Genomic DNA, 27,695 nt, shown 5'->3' with positions numbered 1-27,695 from the left:
CGGGCATTTGCACAGAACTCTGGGAAGACGCGAAAATGGCCGCTCCCATCTTGAAATGGAAGCGGGTTACAAACACTTCTGGTCCAGGACCAAGACCTCGACATGGTCACAGAGCAGTTGCAATCAAAGATTTGATGGTTGTATTTGGTGGTGGCAATGAGGGTATCGTCGATGAGCTTCACGTTTACAATACTGGCAAGTTAAGTTTTTAGCTATCGGTGAAGAGTATTCAAGATGGCCGCGCTCTTGCCGATTGCTGTGATGTTAATTCCAGCTACATTAAACAAAAAATCTGTACTAAATAGAATAAAGTCGATGTTAAATTAAAATTTTGATAGTTTTATATGTATGTCTCAAAGAATTTTACAAGTCTTTTATTTTATGTTGTTATTTGGAAATTCAATATGGCGCTGAGTACGAAGATTCGTTCACGTTGGCTATTCGTGCACAATATTTTCGTAATCAACGGTTTGATTGCAAAAAAATGCAGTTTGGTAAATTATTTTTCATTTTTGAATATTTTTACAGCAACAAATCAGTGGTTTGTACCAGCTGTGCGTGGAGATATACCACCTGGTTGTGCAGCTTATGGCTTTGTTTGTGATGGCACCAGAATTCTTGTCTTTGGTGGAATGGTTGAGTATGGAAAATATTCAAATGAGCTGTATGAACTTCAAGCAAGTCGATGGGAATGGAAAAGATTGAAACCAAAAAATCCCCGAACAGGATTACCCCCATGTCCTCGATTAGGTAATTTTAGTCCTAATACGAAATGAGTCGCTATCTGATGGGGAGAGCCCCTTCATTTACAGTTATAGTGCTTCCTTCCATATATATTGCTCCAACATTTTCACTAAACTTGACCATTTTGCTCCTGTTATCAACAACATCTCATGGCAAAGGGTCCATATATCCATCTCAAACGTTTTTAACTTGTATGAATTAAACCCCTTTACTTTGAATTTCATTTGTTTAAAGTTTTTATTGCATTTTAATGCTGTCTTAGCTTATATGATATAAGGTACTACCTATCTGGTTAGAAAATGGTATTATTGGTTCTTTCTGCATAAATTGTTCCAGTGTTTTCAGTGTGACATTTTAACTTTTGTGATATAAATTTGGAATGTGTGACTCTGTTTTAAGTTTAACATTTTGCACTTTTTAGAAAGCTTACTGTGAAGAAAATCTGGCAGCATATAGAAAAAATGAATGTGGAATTATAATTTATTGAGACTGTTGTAAAATGTATTAAATTACTTAAGGCGTAAAAAAAAATTGTTTCCGGTATCCCGACCTACCCTAAATTTTTGGCCAGACCCTAAATGTTTTTATGGCCTGCATTTTGGTCAAATTATGTCCCCTTTTGAACTTAAAACTCTTGATATTTAACATTTTGGGTAATATTTTCCTGCCTCTGGTACAATATCTCAAATAGTCGAGCTTGGCTGTCTTAGGGACAGCTCTTGTTTGACATAAAAATAATTTCCGAAAAGTCTCACTTAATAAAAAAAAAAATTCTGACCTACTACCCTAATTTTTACCGGAAACAAAGAATTTTTTTTAGGCCAAATGTTTTGGGATCTTTATTGAATTAAAACTTGTAACAAATTTTAAATATATTATTACGGTACACATTTTGATTCTTTCACTATTGCAGGGCACAGTTTCACTCTTCTTGGCAACAGAGTCTACTTGTTTGGTGGTCTAGCAAATGACAGTGAAGATCCAAAGAATAATATTCCAAGGTCTGCTTCCTAGGTTTTCTTAAATGTCTTAATAAAGTTTTAAAGGCGTATGCTAGAATTCCCTGTATATGAGATGGGCGAAATTTTTCCCAATAACAGAATTTCTTCAAACTTTGGATATTGAAGGACAATCATCTAAGAAACAAAAATATGCAATAAAAGTCATATTATGTGAACACCCATGGCGGGCAGGCGGGTTGTTGGCGTCCAAAAGCATGTCCGCTCTCTAACTCTAAGCAATGTTGGCAAAGTAAAATAGACTCCTTTTTGACAGGTGTCACAGTTCTTAGTCAGGATTTCCATGCTTTTTCAGTGACAATTTTAAGGTTAAAAGGTAGGACTGGAGCAGGTCTTTAAAACCGGTCAGTACTGTTCATTTCAATACTACAGTCACTCTTGGGAGGTCAATACTGGTTTATTCAACACTTTTACATACTGTACATTCACAAATTAGTACAGGCTGTAATAGTAATATATAAATAATAAAGCAATTTGAATAATATAAAATTTTGTTCATGAAAATGTAGAGTGGTCAATACTGGTTGATTCAATTTTGGTCATTGGCAATGTGTCCTGGTCAGGCTCCACTTTGGATAATATACTTAGACTAATAATACTAGTTTATTCTATGCTTTTATCTTCTTACACTTTACAGTACTTAGCCTTTATTTTAAATTTATTAATTAAAGATTTTATTACTGTAAATTACACTTATGGACAGTACTGGTCAATTCAAATTTTGGTCCTACACAATATTCCTGATCAGTACATGAACCGGTCAATACTGGTGAGTTGAATACTTTGATTGCATTACTTATTTTTAAAATAAAGTTACCATGTTCAAGTATTGAGAATAATACAGTGGGATTAATGATCATGACCGCTAATAAGTGCCAGAAACATATATATTGTAAGACGATGGTGTCAATTAGGCAATGTGACAATTGCTATCAAAACACAAAACACTTCACGGAAGAGTCCATTTTTCATTAAATTATTTATACCAGTAAAAATAGATTTATCACTTGTGAACCAAACACTTACTGCTACAGTTTATGAAATACTTTCTACAAATTAAGTTCAGTTAAATTAGCAGTTTTTAGCTTGACTTTTCGAAGAAAAAGTAGAGCTATTATACTTGTGTCGGCGTTGCCGTTGGTTAAAGTTTTTGATAAAGTCAAATATCTCTGTTACTATCAAAGCTATTGACTTGAAACTTAAAATACTTGTCTACCATCAAAGTCTACACCAGGAGAAATAATCCCAGTAACTCTGATTTGAATTTTGACAGAATTATGGCCCTTTTTAATTTAGAATTTTTTGTTAAAATTTTTGATAAAGTCAAATATCTCTGTTACTATTAAAGCTTTTGACTTGAAACTCAAACTAATTATCTACTATCAAAGTCTACACTAGGAGAAACAATCCCGATAACTGATTTGAATTTTGACAGAGTTATGTCCCTTTTTAACTTAGAATTTTTGGTTAAAGTTTTTGATAAAGTCAAATATCTCTGTTACTATCAGAGCTTTTGACTTGAAACTTAAAATACTTGTCTACCATCAAAGTCTACACCAGGAGAAACAATCCCCATAACTCCAATTTGAATTTTGACAGAATTATACACCTTTTTAATTTAGAATTTTTTGTTAAAATTTTTGATAAAGTCAAATATCTCTGTTACTATTAAAGCTTTTGACTTGAAACTCAAACTAATTATTTACTATCAAAGTCTACACCCGGAGAAACAATTCCCGTAACCCTGGTTTGAATTTTGACAGAGTTATATCCCTTTTTAACTTGGATTTTTTTTTAATGACAAAGCTCTAATTCAGAGTCAAGCACTGAGAATAGTCGAGCGGGCTGTCTTACGGACAGCTCTTGTTTCACTTACTGTCACATTTTTTGTAGAAAAATAATGTATCTTTGTAATCTAATCTAACAGAAAATGTTCAATGACCAGTATCAACCTGGCGATATTAACCAATTGACCACTTCTAACCACTTCTGACCAATTTGGGAGTACTGATTAGGTTGCTTTAACTAAATGTTAATGCATGCATTCATCTTAATCAAGCCTCAAATGCTCTTAAACTGTCATTATTAAATTGTTCATTAACTTTGCAAAATATCTTAACAGTCAGTATTTACTTATTGACCTGTATTGACCAATAAACCAGTATTGACCACTTCAGGGAGTATTGACCGGGCGGTTAAAACCGGGGGTGGTTTTAACTGCCCAACATTGTCTCTAAGTCAAACAGTTTTCATCTGATCTTCACCAAACTTGGTGACAATGTTAGTGGGCATAATATCTCAGCCAAGATTGATAACCAGCAAAATCGCCTCAGGCACTCTTGAGTTATGGCCCTTGAATTACTTGAAATCTGCAAATTTAGCCTTGTCCGCCCTCTAAGTCAAACAGTTTTTATCCGATCTTCACCAAACTTGGTGACAATGTTTGTGGGCATAATATCTCGGTCAAGTTCGATAACCAGCCAAATCGCCTCAGGCACTCTTGGATTATGGCCCTTGAATTAGGCCAAGTTCGATGACGGGCATATTTTGTGACAGTCTGCCACTCTTGTTGTGGCAGTAAAAAAAGTTGTTTTATCATAGATGTATGTATTTATCTTGATTGGACAATATGTTAAAATTATGGTGTAAACTTACCTGAGACCTCTTGTCTTTCAGTTGTCTGAATTGGGTGGACGGATAGCTCAGTGGTTTGCATACTGGCCTTCCAATCCTGAGGTCGGGGGTTCGATCCCCGGCAGCTACTCGGGAATTTTCAGAAACGCTTTTCAGTGTTTCCCACCCAACTAGAGGTGTACTGGTCAGGAACCCAGGCAATCCTTGCATGTATCAGTGCTATACACTGGGCACGTTAAAGAACCAGGCTGATCTCTCTGTTGTGGGGGCTTTGTCTCACTCTGTCCCTCTGGGCAGATCGCTCTGTGTCTGTACTAGTAGAGGATGAATTATGCGCCCTGTGTGGCTGCATTTAAACTATGTAAAGCGCCTTTGAACGTGAAATTGATCATGAAAAGGGCGCTATATAAATCTGGTATAATAATAATAATTATTGTTTATTTATTTATTTGGGTTTTACAGCACACCAACACAGAATAGGTTATATGGCGCCAAACAGGACTACAAATTTTGGTTTCACATCTCATTTACATCGAAATAAAAACATGAGGTATGGAATCAAAATTGGCATACCTGCTGGAATCACAGAGTTACAGCAAAACCAAGTGTTAAGACCCTATTAGTCGCCTCTAACGATCATGCAAGGGTAAGGCAGTGGTTCCAATTTTTTTCATACATAGATTGTCCCAGAACCACATGGGGCTATTTAGGTATTATGTATATTTTGTTATTTGACAATGATTAAAGAAGAAAGAATGACTGAAAATTACGTGTTTTATTCAGGTACTTGAATGACCTTGTTGTGTTGGAGTTGAAGCCGAACTCCAGTCAGTTACAGTGGGATAACCCGCTGATGGTAGGACAACCACCACCGCCGAGAGAATCACACACTGCTGTAGGTTACGTGGAGAAAGATGGCCGCAGACCAAGGCTTATTATTTATGGTGGTATGAGTGGATGCAGGCTAGGAGACCTTTGGCAGCTAGATATTGGTAATCTCATGGCATTAAAATCAACTTTGCTTGAATCTAAATATTTTTCAAAAAAAAGTTAAAACAGTCAGATAATGTCAAAATATTGAAATGAAAGTCAATAAATATATTTCTTTGACTACTGTAAAAATTGGGACTTATTTAGTTAAAGACTAGAAATGCACACAATAGTAAAATTGTAACCCTTTGAGATATTTCTGTCTTTGAGAAGATAAAATTTCACAGGTCATGTTCTTAAACTATCTGACTCATATTTTTGAAAGAGAACATTTTTTTTCTTGCATACTTGACAGAAGTTCTAGTGCGAAATTTCTTTTACTTTTACCTTATAGAATGACTCATGTTCTGTAAAGTATGTCATTTATGAATCTGTTGTATAAAATTCACACCATAATAATATCTCTTAATCAGATTCAATGACCTGGACAAAACCTCTTGTAAATGGATTACCTCCCTTGCCTAGAAGTCTTCATTCAGCCACAGTTATTGGAAACAGAATGTTTGTATTTGGAGGATGGGTCCCACTTGTAATGGATGATGTCAAATTTGCTACTCATGAAAAAGAATGGAAATGCACAAATACTTTGGCTTCATTGAATTTGGGTAAGACAGAGTCATAGAATGTTATAGTAAAATTCATCTAAAACTTTTTTGATGACATTAGTATGTATGATTTTGTAATTACTAGTGTTCATTGAGTGAAATTCTATTCAGTAGCTTAAAAAAAATGGGGCCTCCGTTGACGAGTGGTTAAGCTTGCTGACTTAAAATCATTTGCCTCTCACAGATGACCCGTGTGTGTTGAAACCTCAGTTAATGTGTAGAATTCTTCATTTGAGAAAACCATATTGCTGGCTTACAAAAAGCAGTTCAAGTTCTAACAGAACATTCTTACTATCAAAATGTAGGTCAAATCTTTTAATTTTGCGGACACAAAATTTTTAGACTTTTGCGATATCGTTGGTCTTGTGGTGATATAAATTTGTAGATTTTGATGTTAATGTGAATGAGAAGTTTTTTGTTTGTTAGAAATCACTTTTGTTGATTGATGACCCTATGTTACCCCAAAAATTAGTCCCCATGAAAATTGATGATTTCACAGTAAATTAGTTACTTCAATGTAAGTGTATATTAAATGTAAACAGAGCAATGGGAGAAAAAAGCATTTCTCTCAGCTTTACTATTTGTGTGAACTTAAACCATTTTTTCACTCACCGCTCTGTATGTAAAAAATATAAATGTGATTTCTTGAAAATGAATGTCTGTTTAAATGTCTTTGAGTTAAGAAGGAATGTGTACATTTTAGACTCTATGACATGGGAACCATTGGCAATGGAAGTATTTGAGGATGCTCTACCACGTGCCAGGGCTGGACATTGCTCTGTTGCTATACATACTAGATTGTATATTTGGAGTGGAAGAGACGGCTACAGGAAAGCATGGAATAACCAGGTTTGAAAACTAAATTATACATGTCTCTTATATCAGACAGTTATTTCAATATAGGTTGCTGTTAAGCTGTGGAATACCACATTTCCAAAAAAAACTGTGTCTCTACTGGCTAATTTGATTTCATTAGTTGCCTATTAAATAACTCGTATTTGAAGGGACAGTTTCTAAGATGTAGGATTGGAAAATTATTTCATGACAGATGCAACTTGGTTATTCTCTATAGTTTAAAAGTGGAGGATGTGATCTCCCTGGCACAAATTTCAGTGATACTTTAGTACAAACACAAAGGTGAAATTTTCTTACCCAAATTAATATCTTTATTTATCTGTTTCAGGTTTGCTTCAAGGATTTATGGTTCTTAGAAACTGGTAAGAAAATGATGAGCATCTAATGATGGCAAATATTACTTTTCAAGAATTGAATATGAACAAAATAACTGTAATTAAAATTAAAATGTAGCCAAACCAAGTCAAATTTGAATAAGCCAAAGTGCTTTAACATTGAGATGGTTTAGGTAAGTGTTGGTTCGAGTCTTGCTCACATTGTCATGTGAGAAAGTCATCCGGTTGGCTTGTGGAAGGTAGATAGTTGTACTGGTGTGCCTATTCATGTGTGAAATGTTGACCAAAAGGATACCTTGGGTCTTACTCTGCTGTCAGTTTAAAGCTGGATGCTATATATTATAACCAGAACATCAACTTAGAACCCAACAAATACATACTTGAAATTAAGAGAACTATTTTCATCCTCTAATAGCTGTTACAACTGAATTTCATGTATCTGACAAATTTTCATTTATATAATTATAGCATCACCATTGATAGGCCTTGAATCACTAACAATTCCTGTGATTTATTTTTTACAGAGAAGCCACCAGCACCGTCGCGTGTCCAGCTGGTCAGAGCCAGTACCAATGCCCTAGAGGTGTGCTGGGGAGCCGTACCTACTGCAGATGCCTACTTACTACAGTTACAGAAATATGATCTTCCACCAGCCCAGACTCCAACCCCTACAGGCACACCCACAACTAACCCCCTAGTCAAGGCTTTACCTATTCCACAACAACAGCCTGCCCAGCAACCTGTGGGTCAGGCAACACCTGTTGCACAAGTTATTAGACAAGCTAACCCTGGAACAGGTAGGTCACTATATCTTACTTATCTTTTATAAGTTGAATTGAATATGGATTGATTTTGGGAAACGGAACTTCATATTATAGTCCTTAAATTTATTTAGAACACTGTTATACTTTGGCCTCTTCTCATTCAAAAATTTAAAGTATACATCTGTTCTCATTTCAAAAAAGGATAACAGTACTTTTTCATTTCTAGCATTTTACTCAAGTCCTTCTTCATTCTTAAAATTTTACTTGCTGCTCTGTGATTGTCTACTGATACTTCTAATTTTCTTCATTGCGCCAGCCTTGTCTCAGATTCGCGCAGTCACAGGACAGCTGGCTGCCGGCACTTCTCCTCATACTATCAAAGGTACTTCGGAATGTGCTTCAAGTAGTATAAAGCATGCACATTGTACCTAGGGCATATACACAAGATGCATGATAATGTCTTGTAACCTAAGCACAAAACAGTTCAAATATTTTATTTATTTTGTGGCTGTTAAATGATGCTTTGAAGAGTTTTGTGCTGAGGCTGCAATTTGTGTTGTAAATGTAGCATATAGTCACATGTAAGGGCTTATGTAAAGATATGGTATATAACATGACTTGGAAAGGCTAGAAGTTTGTATAGGTATGGTTTCAATATTAGTAGGGGCTTCTGTAGCCGATCAGATGGTTAAGATTGCTGAATCATTTTTCTCACGTCGGTGTGAGTTTGAAACTTAAATTTGGGTATAGAATTCTTCATGTAAGGAAGTCATCCAGCTGGCTTATGGAAGTTTGGTGGTTCTACCCACAGGTCTGTGATCAGATAATGCCTAGAGGGGCACCTAGGGTCTTCCTCTAACATTATAAGCAGGAATAGAGGGTGGAGTTCTAAACCATACAAAAACGAATGTTAGTTTCAGAAGTTTGAATTACATCTGGGTTAATAGCAACAGTTTTGTCTTAGCATGCCTTTAATTTAGTTTTAATATTTGTTTTGTATGTTTTGGGCTTTGGAATATCATATGATTACAGAATTTTTATAGATGAAAAATCCACTTTTCCATGACAATTCAGCAAGATTGCTGCTGGTTGCTGGTTAGTGGTGGATGGCGGAAAGACTGTAAAAAAATTGTACTTTTTATAGCAAATTCAGTATTAAACATATTTTGCATGAAAATACACACTGTTTCAGTGTATTGGAATTTATTGTGATATGACAAATGTTACATCTATGTAATACAGTAAATATATTAACACAGTTCATCCCCTTGTGATTTAATTTCAGTTTATATGTAGTACTTCGCTTTTGTTATTTCTGTAAAAATTTAATAATGAGTAGGAAAAATAAAGATTATACTAAAATCAAGTTTAGAATTTTTTGAACTTTCTAAAATCATGGTTATAGACATATAATTGTCTATAGTTTAAGTGAAAGGCTGTAAAAATACCTACTTTAAAAAAGTTGTTTAAACTTTAGACTGCTTGATCACAATAAAAAGGTTGTGCATCCACTAAGAAGTGTAACATGTGTATGAAGACAGATGAGGTTTTTGTGGTTATATTGGTTGCACTTTGCATGCATTTGTGTCTGTATTTAACATAAATCTTAATTTCAACATGAGCCAGACAAATAATTTACATAGGAATCGAACTAGAGTACAAATTATTGCATGAGAAAAATGTATTTGTGTACTTTACCTTTAGCCTGCTGGCGGCAAGTGAGTTTGCCTTTTCTACCAGTGCAGACCAAGATCAGCCTGCATGTCCGTGCACTATTTGGTCTGCACTATTTGCTATTCAGTCAGTAAATTTTCAGTAAACACCCTTTGAATAACAAGTGGTGCTGTCCAAATTGAATGATGGACCAGTCCATTTTAGAAATTTAGCAGGGTAAATGTTAATTGACAGACTGATTTAACACTAGTATAATACTATTTTTACCTGAATGAAGAATGTATTTAATTGCATATGATCATTATCCACAGTAATGAACAGATTTATCAGCAGAATACTGTCTATCCAAGTTGTTTTATATATGGGGTGTATGAATATAAACAAGATAGCTTAAAATCCAGTTTATACTGATAACAGAATTTCATTTTTTTTAAGTACCTGATTGATTGATATAGATGTAACTTCCTTCATGAGAAAAGAAATTGTTTAAATTGAGTTGCCTTTTTCAATCTAGTATATTGTTTAAAGTATATTTCAAAATAAGCCTTTAATGAACTCTTTTAACAGATAAGGTTTGATATTTCAGTGACAAGTATGACACGTCCCCAGTTGAAGGGTCCTATTACAGTAACAACAATGCCTGGGGCTGTAAGGGTTGCATCACCCCAGGTTGTCAGTATACCACAGCAGGGTCAGGCTACAAGACAGGTCGTGGCAACCACAGTTGGTTCTGTATGTTCTTACATTCATTTTCTTTGATAATTGTTGTTTTTTGGGGGGTGGGTTATACATTTGATCTCTATGTCTTTTTTTTCATACATCAGAAGTACTATGGGATATTTTGGCATGATTCAGTTTTGATGATTATATGAGAAGACATGTGTAGCCAGAAATCTACATATTTAGTAACCATGTGGATTCATTTTGGGTCATGCCATTTAATGTATTTTAAAGTTTACTAGTAAACACTTTTTGAATGTCTTGTTGGACATAATGGTAAAACTGTTGTCCAAGGTCCTCCAAAGGGCTTAAGGCACATAGTTTTAACTATGGACTGTAAAAGCCGTTCATTATGTGTTTCATTGCATGAGTTGAAATAAAATTTATCCTTTAAGATTTGACTTTAGCCTGGAGCAAAATTTAGTGTTGAAATATAGACAGGAAAATGGCACAAACTGCAAACTGGCAATTTTAATGAGTTATGTAATTCTATGTCTAATTTTGGAAAGTTGACACAGTTACATGTACTGCCAAAAATATCTCAGTTTGCTGTCTATTGCAGTGTTCGAACTTAATTTGGAATTTCATCACAAGTCAGATACCTTATATAGTGTAAATGATGCTATGAAAATGATGAATAGTTTTGAGTTGAGCCGTGCCATGAGAAAATCAACATAGTGGCTTTGCAACCAGCATGGATCCAGACCAGCCTGCACGGATCCGCGGAGTCTGGTCAGGATCCATGCTGTTTGCTAACAGTTTCTCCAATTCCAATAGGTTTTAAAAGCAACCAGCATGGATCCTGACCAGACTGCATGGATGCGCAGGCTGGTCTGGATCCATGCTGGTCGCAAAGCCATTATATTGGTTTTCTCATGGCTCAGTTATTTTCTTTGTAAATAATGTATTACTAGAATGTTTCTGTTAATTTAACTTGTAAAAGTTATAGCTTAGCTGAAAGTGAAAATTGTAAGGCAGGTGTTTGTAATAAGTTACACATGATAAAATCTTGTCTTCTTGTGGTTCTTTGAACAGACAAGTGGTGGACAGATGACGGGTATTGCTGCCTTGGCAGCAGCGGCGGCAGCCACACAGAAGATCCAGGGTACCAGCCAGCAGCAGACAGCAACTGCACCGGTATCCAGCATAAAAGTAGTCACACCTACAATAGTAACACCACAAGGTGTCAAGGTCACTCCAGTTTCTAGACAAATTGGTAAGCTTTTAAGATATGATGTCTAAAACAATCATTTTAGATTTTATTAAACCAATGTAAGTGCTGTGTGATTGAACAAACTTTTCCTGTTTTGATTCTTCTTCTTGACAGTCCTCTGGCCAACGCTCTTTCAAATTGTTTGACATTTAGAGCTTTCTAGATAACTACTGGTTGGCGACCCAGATTCAGACAATTTTACAACCTTTTCAGCTGTCATATTTTCATTTTTAATACAAGATCCATGAAATGTTACCTGAATCAAGTTCAGTTCTTCGTTGTCACAAAAGGTGAATTTGTTTGTATCTAAAAATAAACTGAACAAGTCACTGAGGCCTGAAAAAGGGTATGTAAATTTTACACTTTTAGCGTGTTGCAGGACCCAGAAATCGGACAGTAGGAAAACGCTAATTATCGTCATTTCTGTCTCGTAGAATCACTCTTGGGTCGATTGTAATGATAAAAAAGCGTAAAACTGTAAAAGTTTTCTCCCTTTGATTGATTTTTCTACGTGACCCTGCTTATTGAATTAATCTTTTCCATTTTTTAAAATAACTTAAGAAATAAATAATGGCCATTATCTTCTGGAAAATTTCATTTAAGCCTGGCACTATCTACCCATTTGATCATTTTAAACGCAATTTTCTCGTCTGCATTTAGCAGATTGTAGATGAGTACCCCTTGAATAATGTTGGGGCCTCAAAATAAGTATGCGCATGCGCACTGAAAGCACATGCAACTTCCCCCATACAGAGCTGTAACAACATTTTAGGAACAATATGAATATTCCAATTTTGTAAGTTTTACTTACTGATTTGTAATTGTTGCAGTGGATATTGCACATAAAGCAAGCGTCTGTGTACTAGTCAACAAATGATCAAAATGAACGCTGAAATAAGCATTTATGTGACTGTCCGGGTTTCTGGGTTGTCCGAAATTCTGGGTCGCCAACCAGTAGGCTCCACAATAAGGAATGGTCTATTGGAATAGTCTGGTAGATATACCTGTTAACAAAATGACTGTTGTTTGTAATAGAATGGGTGACACAATTTGAATGTGTGCCATTTGAATTGAAAAAAAAATACTCCTATGTTTTACAGGGTTGACAATTGTGTTACGAGTTTATAATTGTTTGTCTTAAATGGGGGTCTTGTTTTTAGTGTAATTAAGGTCATTTGCAAATATACATTGTTTCAGGAAGGCTAAAAATATTTCTTAATAATGCTTCCCAGTCTTTTCAAAATTGAGCCATTAAATTAAAAAAAAAATTAGCTTGACTATCTGAATTTTTTCAAATAGAAGAGCTTTGCTGCTATTGTAATCAGCCATTTATTGGCACAAAGATTAAAGTTTTGCATGTAAGCAGGTTTCTCAGAATCTACTTGGCCAAATGCTTTCAAACAGCATACATATCTTTGGCATCATTAGATGACCTCTCAGGACAAGTTACATAACTCTAGCTTTTGTCAGAATTATGCCCCTTTTAAATTAGAATTTCAGGTTAAAGTTTTGCATGTAAACTTCTTTGCCAAATGCTTTAAAACTTCACACTTATTTTAATTGATTATCATTTACTGTATGACTGTTCAAAGGGGACTTGTCTGTGATACAAAAAATGTCAAAGTGATTTGTCAGTGGACCATTTCCTTATATTGTAATATCTCAGGTGTATTTCATTTTCTCATCCGATAGGATTTTTCTTTTCAGTTAATGATGTTTAGGACTTTGGGTTTAATTACATGAAAAATAACAGGCCTGAAGACACTCTTTACATAATAAATGACATGTGACATTGATATAAAAATATGTTGTTTTTTTTTTTCAGCGGGAACTACCATTGGTTCTGGCAATCAGACTATCAGGGTAGCTCCCCCTGGAAGCACGATCATACGTGCAGCGAGCGGTGCACAGCTGACACCTGGCTCAAAACAGATCATCACAGTACATAAAGCGGGGAATGTAACCCAGGGGGGTAGTGGAACCGGTCAGCCACAGATTGTAACCCTCGTTAAGACTTCACAAGGAATGACTGTTGCAACAGTAAGTAAATTTTAGGGGTGTCCCAATACTAAGGGAAGGTACAGAAGTTACTCAGCCATTTCAAATTAATAATAATAATAAAGACTTTATTTAACGAGGCAGCCTACTTGCCGAAGCAATCTTCCGTATGGGTCTCATTTAAACATCTAGTTAATTGAAGTATTTGTTAACATGTTTTGTAGGTTCTTGTCAGAGTACTGCAAAGGCAAAACTCACACTTGTTAGTAAAAAAGCAGTACTGGCTTCTCTCAACTATAAAGAAGACTAGAAAGGGAATTTGATGATTAAGTTCATAATGGGAGTTTAGTTTTATGGGTGAATAAAATCTGAGATGCTCCTTCAAGCATAGATATGTACTTTTATAAAGCCACTGACCTTGCTAGAGTCAGCTGATCAAAAAGAATTTGACAGACCTGTAGTAGTCTGGAGCATGTGATTGGAAGGTTGATCCATTCAGTTTCAGAATTAGTTATACTACTTAAAATGTGATAGTTTGACTTAAAACACAACAAACAAACATTAAGCTTCGGGTTGTATTTGTATTTGTACCAAAATGATGAAATAAATCTGTAATTTCAGAGCAAAGGTGGCACATTGCCTCAGGGAGCTACCATAGTGAAACTTGTCACATCTCAAGCAGGGCAGGGTAAACCAACAGCTATAATCACAAGCCAGGGACATACCGGCCAGACACCATCAAATATTATAGGGCTTAGTTCAGTTCAACCACAGGCAGCAAGACCTGCTGGGGTATGTCAACTTCCAAAGGAAAAAAGTTGTTATCTTTTATTGAATATGGAAATGTTTACAGATTAAATAAATGATATATATGCTTTAAATTAAATATGCATATGCTGTGTCAGACCTATTTATACCTTGGTACCTGATATGAAATTTTATAAGCATGTTTTATTGTGTTATAAAACAGTCTGTGGTAAATTATCTCAGTAGTAATATGCCTTACTCCTATATAAGAGCAGTTTCAAAAAAAATATGTGTTGGAACCTACATCTGTCCTCAATGAACAAGTACCTCAGAATTGTGTAGCTACCTTAAACTCTTTCCTAAAGCTTTTTTATTTGTGCTCTTCTTTTTGTGCAATTTGGGGTACTTGTTTCTTAACTGATTGGAGCACTAGTTTTTGATAAATAAATCTTTTGAAGCTTTTTAGTCTTGAAAATTAGCTTAGAAATAATCAGTAGGAAATGTTTTTTCTTTTTAGCAAACCCAAACAAAGACAGTTATCAGAACGATTCCGTCATCTATGATATCAACAGTGAAGGCGGGACAAGCTGGAATCCAAACTACACCAGGAGGAGCCAAAACCATCGTAATCGCTGCCCCAAAAGGGGGAGCTGCTGCTGGACAGACTCCAACCAAGATCCTTTCTTCCATGCCAAAGATTGCTGGTCAGGGTAACACCCAGTTTATTGTGGTCAGTCCCCAGGGAAGCAGTGTGGTGACACCAGGCGGTTCTTCTATAGCTTCAGCTATTGGTAAATACTCTGGAAATAGTTAATGAAATCAAGTAAATGTTTTGGCCTATGTTTAAGTTTTGTTTGTATTTTGGCTTATCTGAGCCCATATTGCTCATGGTTAGATTTTAGGATTGCTGGATGTCTATCTTTCAGTTGTCTGCAACTCCTTAAAAAAACAGCTCTTTAACTTTCAGTGTGTCTGGTCTTTTTAATTATGCCCCTTTTTTTCCGATTTATAATATTCAGGGGCATGTGTCATACAATGTTGTCATAACTCTGGTCTGAGCTGTGAAACTCGGGTAATTGAAATAGGGACATTAGAGGATTGTAATGTTGTTAAGTTGTACAACTAGTGTTCTATTTGGGATTTCAGTCAGTATGACCAGAGTTATGGTCCTTGACTTAGGGGTAAAATCCACATAGAGGGCTTGAAAGTGTGTGTTGCATATATCTTAAAAATATTTTAACTAGAGTCATGTAACCAATGGCAGGAAGTAGGACACCTATTGACACACATCTAGTGTATGAATTAAATGAAAACCTTGAAAATGGGTCAAAGTGCACCGATTTCTGGATACAGTTAAAAGTTTAGAATTGAACATACATAACGGAGCATGACTGAGTTTGTTCTAGTGAACATTCATAAGTATGGGCATATGAGTTCTGACATTGTAAAGTATTTGAATATGTACAGTGTCCTCCTGATAATTGGTAAGGTTACAAGGTCAAAGATAATGTCTAAGTTGTAAGTGATTTAGTGAAAATTTCTTTCAGCTGGTCAGCATAAGACAATAAACGTGTCAGCCCTGCAGCAGACGTTAAGTGGTGTAGTACAGTCACCTCAAGTTGTGACGGCAGGTGTAGGAAAACAAAACATCACAGTTGTATCACAAGCAGGTAACCCTATCATTTTGATTTAATACATACTCCAGTGTTTTTTCGTGAACATCCTAGAAAGTATTGAGCTGATAATGCTGTTTAATCAGATATTTTGGTAAGGCTAAAAAATTGCTAGGGAAGTTGAAGTTGGTTTGTGTATGTTTGATAAAAGCCTATTTGTGAAACAACTATTTGAAACAAGTACAGCACTTTTCACAAGTAGGGACACTTAGCACATATAGCAAACATTAATCCCATGCAGAAATTTCTGATGTCATGTTTTTGCCTGAGTTATTGATAAAAGTAAAATGGAAAAAACAACAGGTAAAAGGAAACTCTGTGATCTTAATGTTCATCTGTGTTTATGAACATTTCAGAGGCACCAGCATGTTCTGTACAACTTATTTTCCCCCAATTTGCAACTTGTAGAAAAGGGACATTTAATATTGGTTGCATAAAATGTTCTTTCAGAAATAACTAGTTAGTGGGAGGATTTCAAATTTTAAAGATGAAGATTTGATTGGATTAACACAACCTTCAGATCAACAATAGTCTCTCACAATCAGAGTGCATATGTCAGTAAATGTAATTAAAATCGATATTGGTAATAAGTAAAACTGAATGCTAATACTTTCAGGAGGTGCATCCCAGATCATCAGGACAATACCAGCATCACAGCTCATCTCATCTTCTACTGCAACAGCCTCCTCCCTCCTTGGCACTTCCAGCCAACCAAATGTCTCTCTCATATCTGGTGGCTCCACCCACATCGGTTCCCCATCAATACAAGTTGCTCAGCAAGCAACTTCCAAACCAGTGCAGATCACTATAACTCCGCAAGGTCAGGTTGCCACTACACCAGTGGTGGTTCAAGCCTCAGAACCAGCTGCTACTGATGAAGCAGATGGTGCTTGTACAGATGGTATTCACTGTGGAACTCCACCCCCACAGGAGTGTACAGATGGTATTCACTGTGGAACTCCACCTCCACAGGGGTGTACAGATGGTATTCACTGTGGAACTCCGCCGCCACAGGAATGTACAGACGGTATTCACTGTGGAACTCCGCCTCCACAGGAGTGTGCAGATGGTATTCACTGTGGAACCCCGCCCCCACAGGAGTGTACAGATGGTATTCACTGTGGAACCCCGCCTCCACAGGAATGTACAGATGGAATGCACTGTGGAACTCCGCCCCCACAGGAGTGTACAGATGGTATTCACTGTGGAACTCCACCCCCACAGGAATGTACTGATGGAATGCACTGTGGAACTCCACCACCGCAGGAGTGCACAGATGGAATGCATTGTGGAACTCCGCCCCCATCAGAAAATACACACTTTATACCTATAAAAGATGGAACATGTCCTGATGGAATACACTGCGGAACACCTCCCCCTCAGGAAAATAATGGAACCTGCCCAGATGGAATCCACTGTGGAACACCTCCCCCACAGGAAAATAATGGAACTTGCCCTGATGGAATCCACTGTGGAACACCTCCCCCTCAAGAAAATAACGGAACTTGCTCTGATGGAATCCACTGCGGAACACCGCCCCCTCAGGGGAATAATGGAACTTGCTCTGATGGAATCCACTGTGGAACACCTCCCCCTCAAGAAAATAACGGAACTTGCTCTGATGGAATCCACTGCGAAACACCACCCCCTCAGGAGAATAACGGAACTTGCTCTGATGGAATTCACTGTGGAACACCTCCCCCACAAGAAACTGAAGGAAATGTGGAAGAAAACCAAGAAAATGTTACAGCTACAGAAACTGATAATCAAGAGGCAACAACATCACAGGAAGCTGAAGGTGCTGTTGCTGAGGGACAAGAGGAATCCGAAGCTCTTCCACTGACACAGGTATTTTTGAACTGTCATACCTTATAAATGACTCAAAGAATTTTTTTCAATTTAATTGAATTCAAAGTGTTTGCTTTGGTAATGATTATGACATTTTACCAGTGTAATGCATGCTTGTGCATTGTTATATTCAAAAAGTATAATGTTTGAGTAATTTAAAAATTATTCTGCACAGTTGATTTTAAAATGGTTTTACTTCTGATATAATGTTTGCCTGAAGAAGTTGCTGTAAAATATGTGTGCATGTATCTTTTGTACATTTACCAATCTGCAAGGTGATACATAGAAAATTTTCATTTGGTCTTGAATTAATTGCTCCCTGCTTTCAACTAATATAATAATTGTTTACTTTCAGCTTGAAACAGGAGATGCATTGGTTACTGGGGAAGCTGAACCAGTGGGAGATGCACTTGCTGCTGGTGACGCCATTTCTGCAGGAGATATGCTGACTGGTGGAGAGGCATCAACAACAGCTGTTGCAGATGATGCTGATGCAATGATGACCACAGCAGACGACGGAGATCTACAGCAGTTAGCAGGTAACTTTGAAACCTTCACAACAGTTTAGACAGAGCTTTGTACTCATACTGTTCAAACTATATATATATGTTATAAACCAGAAAGGACCTGCCAGCTTAGCTCAGTAGGTAGGGCGTTGGTCTGCGGATCGCGGGGTTGCGAGTTCGATCCTCGGGCGGGGCATATGTTCTCCGTGACTATTTGATAAACGACATTGTGTCTGAAATCATTAGTCCTCCACCTCTGATTCATTTGGGGAAGTTGGCAGTTACTTGCAGAGAACAGGATTTTACTGGTACAGAATCCAGGAACACTGGTTAGGTTAACTGCCCACCGTTACATGACTGAAATACTGTTGAAAAACGGCGTAAAACCCAAAACAAACAAACAAATAAACCAGAAAGGACCTCTGTTGCTGGGTTTTAGGTTGCTGATTTCAAATCACTTGCCAATCACCACTGGGAGTTAGAAACCTCATGCTTGCAGAAAGCTAGTGGTTCTACCAAGGTGCCAACTTATGCCTGGACATGCACAGAGAGCACTTCGGGTCCCTTCACCATCAGAAGTGGGAAACTTGCCTCTTGATCTCTAATTGTGTCAGTGTAATGTCAAACCAACAAAGTAAATAAGTATAAACCAAAAAGATAAAAATTTAGCTACCTTTAGCTTTTTGAAAAAATGTTCATAAACAATTTTGCTCTGGTCAAGTTGATGTAGATTTAAAATGATGCATATATATAAAACAGTACATGGATTCATACTGCCAAAGTCCTTGCATTTACACAAAAATATTGTATATACACAGATATATTTGTTATGTCAGTTTGAGGATATATTTAAACGTGATGTTTTGTAATCTGGTTTTACAGAGGGTACCGAGGCCCCAGCAGAGGTAAAAGAAGAACCAATGGAAACAGGCGAGGCCCAGCAGGCCCAGTCTGAACAAGCAGAGCAGGTAAGTAATCTCACTGTAAACACTGGTACAAAGCCTGTATGTTTCTACTCAAAACTGTTGCAGAATAACACACTAAAATTAATGTTTTACTAAAGAACTATTTTCTGGACATACGTATTTTATGTTCCACAATTGATAAAATCTGTAGATACCCTTAATGATTTGGTATAAATTTTCATTTAGCGGTCAAGTCTACTGATTGCTTTTCGATCAGTAGCTTTAATTTGTCTCTAGATTATTTTGTGGCTTTTGGATAAGTATGTTTGTTTTGTACAAGAGTTTATTTCATGGCTTTTCAAGCAGTAGGTTTATAATGAGAGTTTATTTCTTGTTTTTCGACTATTATGCCGATATTTAACCAGAGATTATTTCATGGCTTTTCGATCAGTATGCTTATATTGTGTAAGAGATTATTTCATTGGAACCGTTATGTTGATACTGCGTTTCATATGTTGCTTGATTATCCTAAATTATCATACTTAGAATTTTATTATACCCCGACAAAACGAAGTCTGGGGGGTATATAGGAGTGAGCTTGGCGGTCGGTCGGTCAGTCCGTTGGTTTTGCATGGTTTCCGGATGATAACTCAAGAACGGCTTGACCAATTTAAATAATGTTTGGTACACAGGTGTAACATTAGAAAATACAGGTCAGGTTCGAATTTGGGGTCAGTTGGTCAAAGGTCAAGGTCACAGTGACCCTGAACAGTTAAACGGTTTCCGGATGATAACTTGAGAACGCTTTGGCCTAGGATCATAAATTTTGGTACACAGGTGTAACATCCTGAAAGGCAGGTCAAGTTCAACTTTGAGGTCTGTCGGTCAAAGGTCACGGTAAAAGGCCAAGGTCACAGGGACTCTGAACAGTTAAATGGTTCCGGATGATAACTTGAGAACGCTTGGGCCTAGGATCATAGATTTTGGTACACAGATGTAACATCCTGAAATGCAGGTCAAGTTCGACTTTGAGGTCTGTAGGTCAAAGGTCAAGGTCACAGTGACTGGGAACAGTTAAATGGTTTCCGGATGATAACTTGAGAACACTTGGGCCTAGTATCATAAACTTTGGGGTCAGTAGGTCACAGGTCAAGGTCTCAGTGACCCGGAACATTTAAACAGTTTTCGGACAATAACTTGAGAATGCTTGGGACTAGGATCAGGAAACTTAATCTGGAGGTTGGTCATGTCAAGCAGATGACCCATATTGATTTTGAGTTCCAAAGGTCATTTAAACCTTTTACGGACAATCACTTGAGAACGCTTGGGCGGAGGATCTTGAAACTTCATAGGGAGGTTGATCATGACTAGCAGACGACCTCTATTGATTTTGTGGTCAGTAGGTCAAAGGTCAAGCAAGGTTGGCTTTGACATTGGCTTAGTTCTGTGACAAGGCCATATTGTGGGGGTATAATTCATCACACCTGTGACAACTCTAGTTAGTTCAGTTCAACAGACAAAAAGAAACAGCTAAGGGATGTAAGTAAAGTTTTAGATGTGATAAAATATTATTGAATATGTATTTTCTTGTTAGTTGATTTTTCTCAATATTTTATTTAGCCACCCGAGAGTGAACAGAGTATAGACCCAGTTACTGGACTGCACAACGGTATGCCGGTTCAGCTTGACACGTCTACTAGCAGTGGTCTGCTCGGTCAGTCTGTCTCTCTACCTGACCAAATATTCGCAACACCAAACTCTGGTCAGGACACTTCAGGTACAGACCTAAAACCAGAGGACCTTCTCCTGCCAAAGTCTGAGCCAGTAGACCTGGGACTGATTAGTCAGGCTTCAGATTCTGGTCAAGGTATGCATGAGTTCTTACATATAAGCAGTATTGTCCAATGTCTAAGCTTCCCAGCTCATGTAAACTAGGGAGTTGATATGTACTTCTGTTTCTGTTTACAAAAGAGTAACAGATTTGTGAATTTAATGAGAGTAAGAAGCTTATTCAGAATTTAAAGTTTGACACTCAAATTATATATATTTTTTTCATTCTGTTTTAAGGAATCTGGAACACACTGGGAATAATAACTAGACTAAATGTACTTTCATTAGTTTTACATAGAGATAAACACAATTTATTTACAGTTTGAATATGGTCCCTCATAATCAGTGACATAGAAGATTCATTCTTTCATGCCAGACAGGATTTTCCCATGTTTTTGCCACTGCTAGAAAATCTCATCTTGCACCCAGAGGTTTAAGATGACTCGTGGCCTGCCGAAGGCGTAAATTCATACGCTGCTATAATAAAATAGTGCTAAAAAGAAAAGCATTTGCTACTTCATTTCTCCTATTTATTAAAGAATATGGCATGTAAGAAAAAGAAACTATCACTAGTTGAAGGTGGTGATGGAAATATCTGGCTCTCGGGTAACACTTTTGCGGTAACTTGGCAGAGCCTCATTGCCATCTAAACATTTACCCGCGAGCCAGGTATTTCCATTGGCAACTTCAGCTAGAGAAAGATTATTATACTCTACAGTAAAATATCAGAATGATGGCAAATGATGATAAAGAGTGTTATGTATGTATGTTTGTATGTATTTCAGATCCTCTAGCGACACTGGCCATGGCAGCTGCTTCCTCTGCTGGTGCTGTAACCAGTGTTAAACATGAACCAATCAGACCTACACAAGTACATTAAACTTTACAATACTTATCTATATTGTTTAATATTCTACATGATTACTTGCTAAATAATCTAAAATTGTAGGTATTCTTCTGGCATTATTTGGCAAAATTTTGTCAGATTACTCTTCTTAAGTTTATTTATTGAAGTTCGTCTAAAAATGGACTCTATGCTTTTAAAAAAATGATAATATATTGCTAATGGAAAAGTTTGTTAAAGCGGCCATTTTCTTTAAGCTGTCTAGAATATACCATAAAGAGACAATTGCTTTAAATAGTACTTTTCAGAGAAAAAAAGGAAAAAGCCTAGCTATCTATGCAAATATATATTTAGAGATACTTAAGAAAGAAATGTTGTTTCTATATTAATAAAAGCAGATGCTGTACACTACTATATCACTAGGAAATTTGGCCACAAACAGTTCCTTGAAGATTCATATGACAGATTTTTTAATGCTTGTATGTATAGCTTAAATGACCGAAAACGCTTTTTTCTGCCTCAGGAGACTAGGGTGCTAACTACAGTGTCTACACCAAAAAAAGAAGGGAACATGTGGTATGACGTTGGTATCATAAAAGGAACGTCCTGTCTTGTGTCATACTACCATCTTCCGGCCGAGGGAGGACAGGGAGATATAGCTGAAAAAAAGGTATGAACCAGTACTTACTGCTGTATTGTCACAAGCCAACGCATTTAAACAAAAGTGCTATAGTGAAGAAATAGGAAAAGTCTTAACTGTTCACTCTACAGATTGCATGTTTAAGCCCCATTAGAGTCTTGATTTATTGTGCCTTATACTTAGTCTTAGGAAGTGTTTTGTTTGCTTAGTATGACACTATATTTCAACAGTATTTCAGTTATGTTGAATGCTCTGTTAACAAACTACATTGTATTACTGTGTCTGTTGTGAATTTCCAGTGCCTAAGTTTGAAATTTGGATTTTCTCTTTCTGGGAATTATCGTATTCTATTTTCCCCTACAGAAAGCCTCAAGTAATTTTGAAAAATCAGAAAAAAATCACTTTGCCCTCCGCCTCACTTTCAAGTGGGAATGTTTGTAATTACTTGCAGAGAACAGGTTAGTACTGGTACAAAAGTCAGGAATGCTGGTTAGGTTAACTGCCCAATTTTACATAAATGAAATACTGTTGAAAAAATGGCATGAAACTTAAACCAAAACAAAAACAGCAGAGGTGAAGTACAAAGAACTTCCGATGCATTATCTTACTGCACTCTTCTTGTTGGTTCTCATGAAGCAGACTAGTAAAGCAGTTTTCTGAGATAAGTTTGGATGGCAGAACTTGCTGGTTATGTATATTAGGGATGAAGATTTGTGAAAACATCAGGAGAAATCTTAACAAAACTGTTTAAAGAAACTATTTTCATATGTTAAGACATCAGACAACAATCTCTGAAATTTAAATATTTTTCATCAACAGGATATAGATGTGGTATCAATACAAGATCACAGTGTATTGAAGAGACAAGAGTTGTTACCTGGAACAGCGTATAAATTCCGTGTTGCTGGTATCAACGCCTGCGGGAGAGGGCCATGGAGTGAAATTTCAGCATTCAAGACTTGTCTACCTGGATATCCAGGTGCACCATCGGCCATTAAAATCAGTAAAGTAAGTAAAGAAGATTTGCTGGACTTTTAACAGTGCTGAAAAAAAGATTGTTACCAGCAGCAGTATGGTCCTTGATGGCTTAAACTTGATTTATATTACAGCATTTATGCAATGCTGGTTTTAACATGTCATATGAAGGACTTGAAGAATGGCAGTAAAGACAATTTTTCATTGTATTTGAAAATTATAATTTACATTGCAATTTTCCATATTTAAATTTACTGGTAGTAAGAAATTGGATTTTTTTGAGATATACTGGTAGAAAGAGAATTAAGCATTCAGTAAGTTTCCCCTTAAAAAAAGATATTTTTCAACATGCTTCATTTCATTTTTCTTTCGAAACAGAGTGCAGATGGGGCACATCTTTCTTGGGAGCCCCCTCAGAATACTGCAGGCAAAATCACAGAATATTCTGTATATCTTGCTGTACGTAATGCAGCTCAGCAAGCCGAACAGAAGCCAGGTGGTGCTGCTCAACTTGCTTTTGTACGAGTATTTTGTGGACCTAGTGCATCATGTGTTGTTAATTCAAATAGTTTAGCCAGTGCTCATATAGACTATACAACAAAACCAGCAATTATATTCCGTATCGCTGCACGTAACGAGAAAGGATATGGACCGGCAACGCAAGTCAGGTGGCTTCAAGGTATGTTACACATTTACCTTTTTTGTTTTTCAGAAAAAGCAAACTCAGCTGCTTCTGATTTATGTGAAATTCCTTTGAATTTATCTGATTTTGATTGATGAAATCTTGCTACACCTTTGATGCTGTGCATAAAATTATGAATATATAAATTTGGCTGGCACAGAACATAAAATTATGATTGTTCATGAAACTTATAGTATATCATTGGTCAGTCATGATCTATTTTTGCTTGCTAACTGTAAGCCTTATTTAACTGAAAAGGTGTTTTGAAATGGCATAAATCAAGCTAAAGGAAACAACAGAAGGTTTTTACCCATAACATTACTATATGTTTATGTCGGTGTTTTCAGATGCAGCTCAAGGAGCCGCAGCAGCAGCTGCAGCAACAAACAAATTACCTGTGAAGAGGACTGTTGATGCGTAAGTTCTTCTTTTATAATTTACATAGCTTACAATCGCCATGGTAACATAGTTGTAGTGTGCTAACTAAGTGTAGCCCTGGTTATGTCATACCACCTAAGACACGAAAATAGTACTGGTAATTTCTTAGCTTGGCACTCAACATTAAGAAGATAGTTCTAGGATCCGTCAATCTGGTGTCAGTTTGTGACCTAACGAGTGGGGGCTGGGTGTGGGAGGAGGAGCAGAGGGTATCTTATCAATCTCCTGCTTATAGTGTTTCAGTAAGCACAGTGTTAAGTTGGGCATTGTGCTTACTGCAACAAGCAGATACAGTTGTTTATATGACTGAAAAAAATGTTGAAATAGACGCTAAACCCAAGCTGATAGACTGTTAATAGTTTTAGTAAGAATAAAGTGCAAAATATGGAATATGTTTCAATTCCAGAAGCTTTCCTGGTTCCTAAGTGTGCCAGGTGTTAAAGCACCCACAGGACTCTCATCCTAATTTTAGTAATTTTTTCGGCGATATATGACCATTTTGTGTCGATTTGCCGTAAAACCCAACTCACTTACTTTAGTAATTTTTACTTTGAGGAGTGGTGGCTTGAATTTTGAGCCTATGAGTTCAGTCACTGGCTGAGGCATATATTCTCTCTGACAGTTTGAATGAAGACAACGTGAAGTCATTTCTCTTTGTCCTCTAGTCAGTGCGATCTGACATCATTCACACAAAAAATATTAACATAATTGGCATTTTTTGAGAGGGTGGAGGGGGAATGAAAATGAGACACTAAAATTTACAAAAAAAAAAGAATTTAATATAGTGAGGACCTAATTTTCTAATGGTAAAGCTCAAAATTGAATCAACACATGTGATAGAAACCAACGTATATTGTATTTTACAGATCACAGCTGCAAGCTATTCAGATGAAGAAGATAAAAACTGATGATGAGGCTGGCATGTAACCACTACAACCAGTCTAGATACCAACTTAAAATAGAAACCAGTCTTGTGATTTTGAGAAAGAGAACCAGTCTATGAATCATGATTTTCTAGTAAACTTAATAGGAATTCTTCTTGCCGTGCCTGTAAACATTTAGAATAGGCTATGTTATAAAATGATAAAAAGTAACTCAAAGGAGGGACCAAAAGGACTGAAAATACAAAATGATATCTTTATCCTCTAACGCACGGCAATAGAATAAGTTACCTGTCATACAAAATAATTTAACCTTTAAGAGATAATTTTATTTACTGTTTATTATGCCTGTAGGTATTGCCATGATTTTTTTAAGGGCTGATATTATCTTTTTGTTTTAAAATCTATGTTAATGTTAAAGAGTAAGAAATGTCTCGCATCAAAGGCAGCTTTTTGTTATATTTAACCTATTATAACAATGCGTTTCTGAAGAAATTCTCAATATTAAATTGTCAGTTCAAATATATTTATGAGCAACATCTTCCAGATATAAAATCATTCATATATCTTCTCTTCAAACTGCAGTAGTAAAATTTGACATAAAATCTCATTTTATATTCCGTCTGAAATACCATGTTTTGTCTTAGTTTGATAGTTGTTCTTGAATATTTCCTTCAGATGAAATTGTTTTGTTGTTATTGATTGTACTTATGGCTTTAATTGTTGATTAAAATGTATGTTGTTTTGTTGTTAATGGCTTGAGAGCTGAACGTAGAAGTGTTGTTTCTCATTGAACTTAAACAACTCGTCAGATTTCTGTTTCACTCTCGATTTATAAAGAGATACTTGTATGATTTTTTTTTCCAACTGATCTCATTCATATTCCATGAATATAAACATTATGTTTTTAGGTAATTCACTTTTATCTCATTTTGTTTTCATGTCATAAAATCATATGCCAAACAATTTTTCATGTGTGGAAGTTGAAATATTGCAATCACTTATGTAAATAGAAGGGAAAAATATCTTTAATGTAAGTTTTTTTAAGAGTATAAAGAAGTTACAATTTCCAGGGTGCATACATTATGTATAGTAAAACCTTTACAGAACAATTAGCATCTGCTAAAACTGTCGTGTAACTTAAACCGAATCGCTCGCTACACATAAATCTGTATGTTTCAAATGTAAAATGTTGCCGTCAGAAAAAGCTTTTGGATGTGATAGGCTATATATTTTATCAATAGCTTACAGTAGGAGAGTATATTATAAAAAAATTGCAAATATTATCCATCCTACACTTAAAATTGTTGGTATAAAGATGTCATCGTGTTCTTTGAAGTTAATGATACTAGTATAATCACATTCTATTGCTGCAAAGGTTTTTGTCATCAGGTAGTGTTTTTGTCACAAACATTTACCTCTGGATTAAATTTGTTAAATATTTTATTAATAAAACAAGGAAAAATTACACTGGAATGCTGATGTTTTATACAATAGGTTACAGTTAGTGAAATATGCTAAGGTAGTAGACCCATAATGGCGGTTGAAAGTTCCTGTGCGATTTTGTATTCTTGTTGGCTCTTTTGTCATTCTTTGATCGTAAATGTAGTGCGTAAGTGTGATTGTTTCGTTACAGTTAGAGAATGCTTTAGTCACGTACGGAGAAAGCGTAAACAATTGAAAAAATACCAAAATATCAATACAGGTCCTTTACCTTAAATAAATGCAAAACAAACATCAGTTTTACAGCAAATACTGTATTAAAGTTGTTGCTTTTTTGTCTTTGTTATTGTATTATAATGATTTGCATGTTTTTCAGGATTTTGTTTTTGTTTTAAAACAGCAATACATTGGTTTTAAGTTGCACTTGTGTCATAATTTACATAAATGTACATGTTGCATTACTGTGTCATAATTTATGTACATATTGCATCATTTGTTGTACATACTTTCATGTTCATAAATGCTTTATTTTTCTGTTGGTATTATTTCACTGTCTTACAATCTGAACAAGTTTAATTTGATAAGGAGTAGAATACATTTATAAGAAATTGGTTATTCCGAAAGGCTGACCCAGGCTGGCTAATATTGATGCTTTTAGCACCTGCGAGTGCTAACATTGAAAAAGGTCATCGCTTTGAAATGAAGAATTGAACATACAGACTGAACTAGCTT

The 27,695-nt window shown here is 36.1% G+C and overlaps 1 protein-coding gene across 2 annotated transcripts; it reads left to right on the top strand.

The window, feature by feature from the left end:
- On the top strand, positions 1–27,497 carry LOC123529158 (host cell factor 1-like). Of its 2 annotated transcripts, XM_053522405.1 has the most exons (25): positions 1–195; positions 529–750; positions 1,658–1,745; positions 5,181–5,389; positions 5,801–5,992; positions 6,696–6,841; positions 7,176–7,209; positions 7,707–7,979; positions 8,263–8,328; positions 10,207–10,352; positions 11,376–11,556; positions 13,379–13,593; positions 14,173–14,343; positions 14,816–15,089; positions 15,846–15,968; positions 16,588–17,819; positions 18,175–18,358; positions 19,208–19,293; positions 20,851–21,097; positions 21,846–21,931; positions 22,428–22,574; positions 23,364–23,552; positions 23,898–24,198; positions 24,549–24,618; positions 25,506–27,497. In XM_053522405.1, exons 1-25 carry the CDS (start codon positions 36–38, stop codon positions 25,564–25,566), a joined length of 5,103 nt encoding a protein of 1,700 aa, XP_053378380.1. In that variant the 5' UTR covers positions 1–35; the 3' UTR covers positions 25,567–27,497. The 2 variants fall into 2 exon arrangements, with proteins under 2 accessions (XP_053378380.1, XP_053378381.1); XM_053522406.1 differs by lacking the exon at positions 8,263–8,328.
- Positions 27,498–27,695: the final 198 nt, after the last annotated feature.

Source organism: Mercenaria mercenaria, chromosome 13, assembly GCF_021730395.1.
Source record: "Mercenaria mercenaria strain notata chromosome 13, MADL_Memer_1, whole genome shotgun sequence".
NCBI classification, from domain to species: domain Eukaryota; kingdom Metazoa; phylum Mollusca; class Bivalvia; order Venerida; family Veneridae; genus Mercenaria; species Mercenaria mercenaria.
Note: the sequence above shows the minus strand (reverse complement) of the source record. Positions and strands in the feature narration are given on the sequence as shown.

Excerpts from the sequence above, each read along its gene's own strand:
- LOC123529158 (XM_053522405.1), top strand. The coding sequence starts at position 36 with ATGGCCGCTCCCATCTTGAAATGGAAGCGGGTTACAAACACTTCTGGT. Across the intron at positions 751-1,657 it reads ACCCCCATGTCCTCGATTAG|GGCACAGTTTCACTCTTCTT; the intron begins GTAATTTTAGTC and ends TCACTATTGCAG. Across the intron at positions 13,594-14,172 it reads AAGGAATGACTGTTGCAACA|AGCAAAGGTGGCACATTGCC; the intron begins GTAAGTAAATTT and ends CTGTAATTTCAG.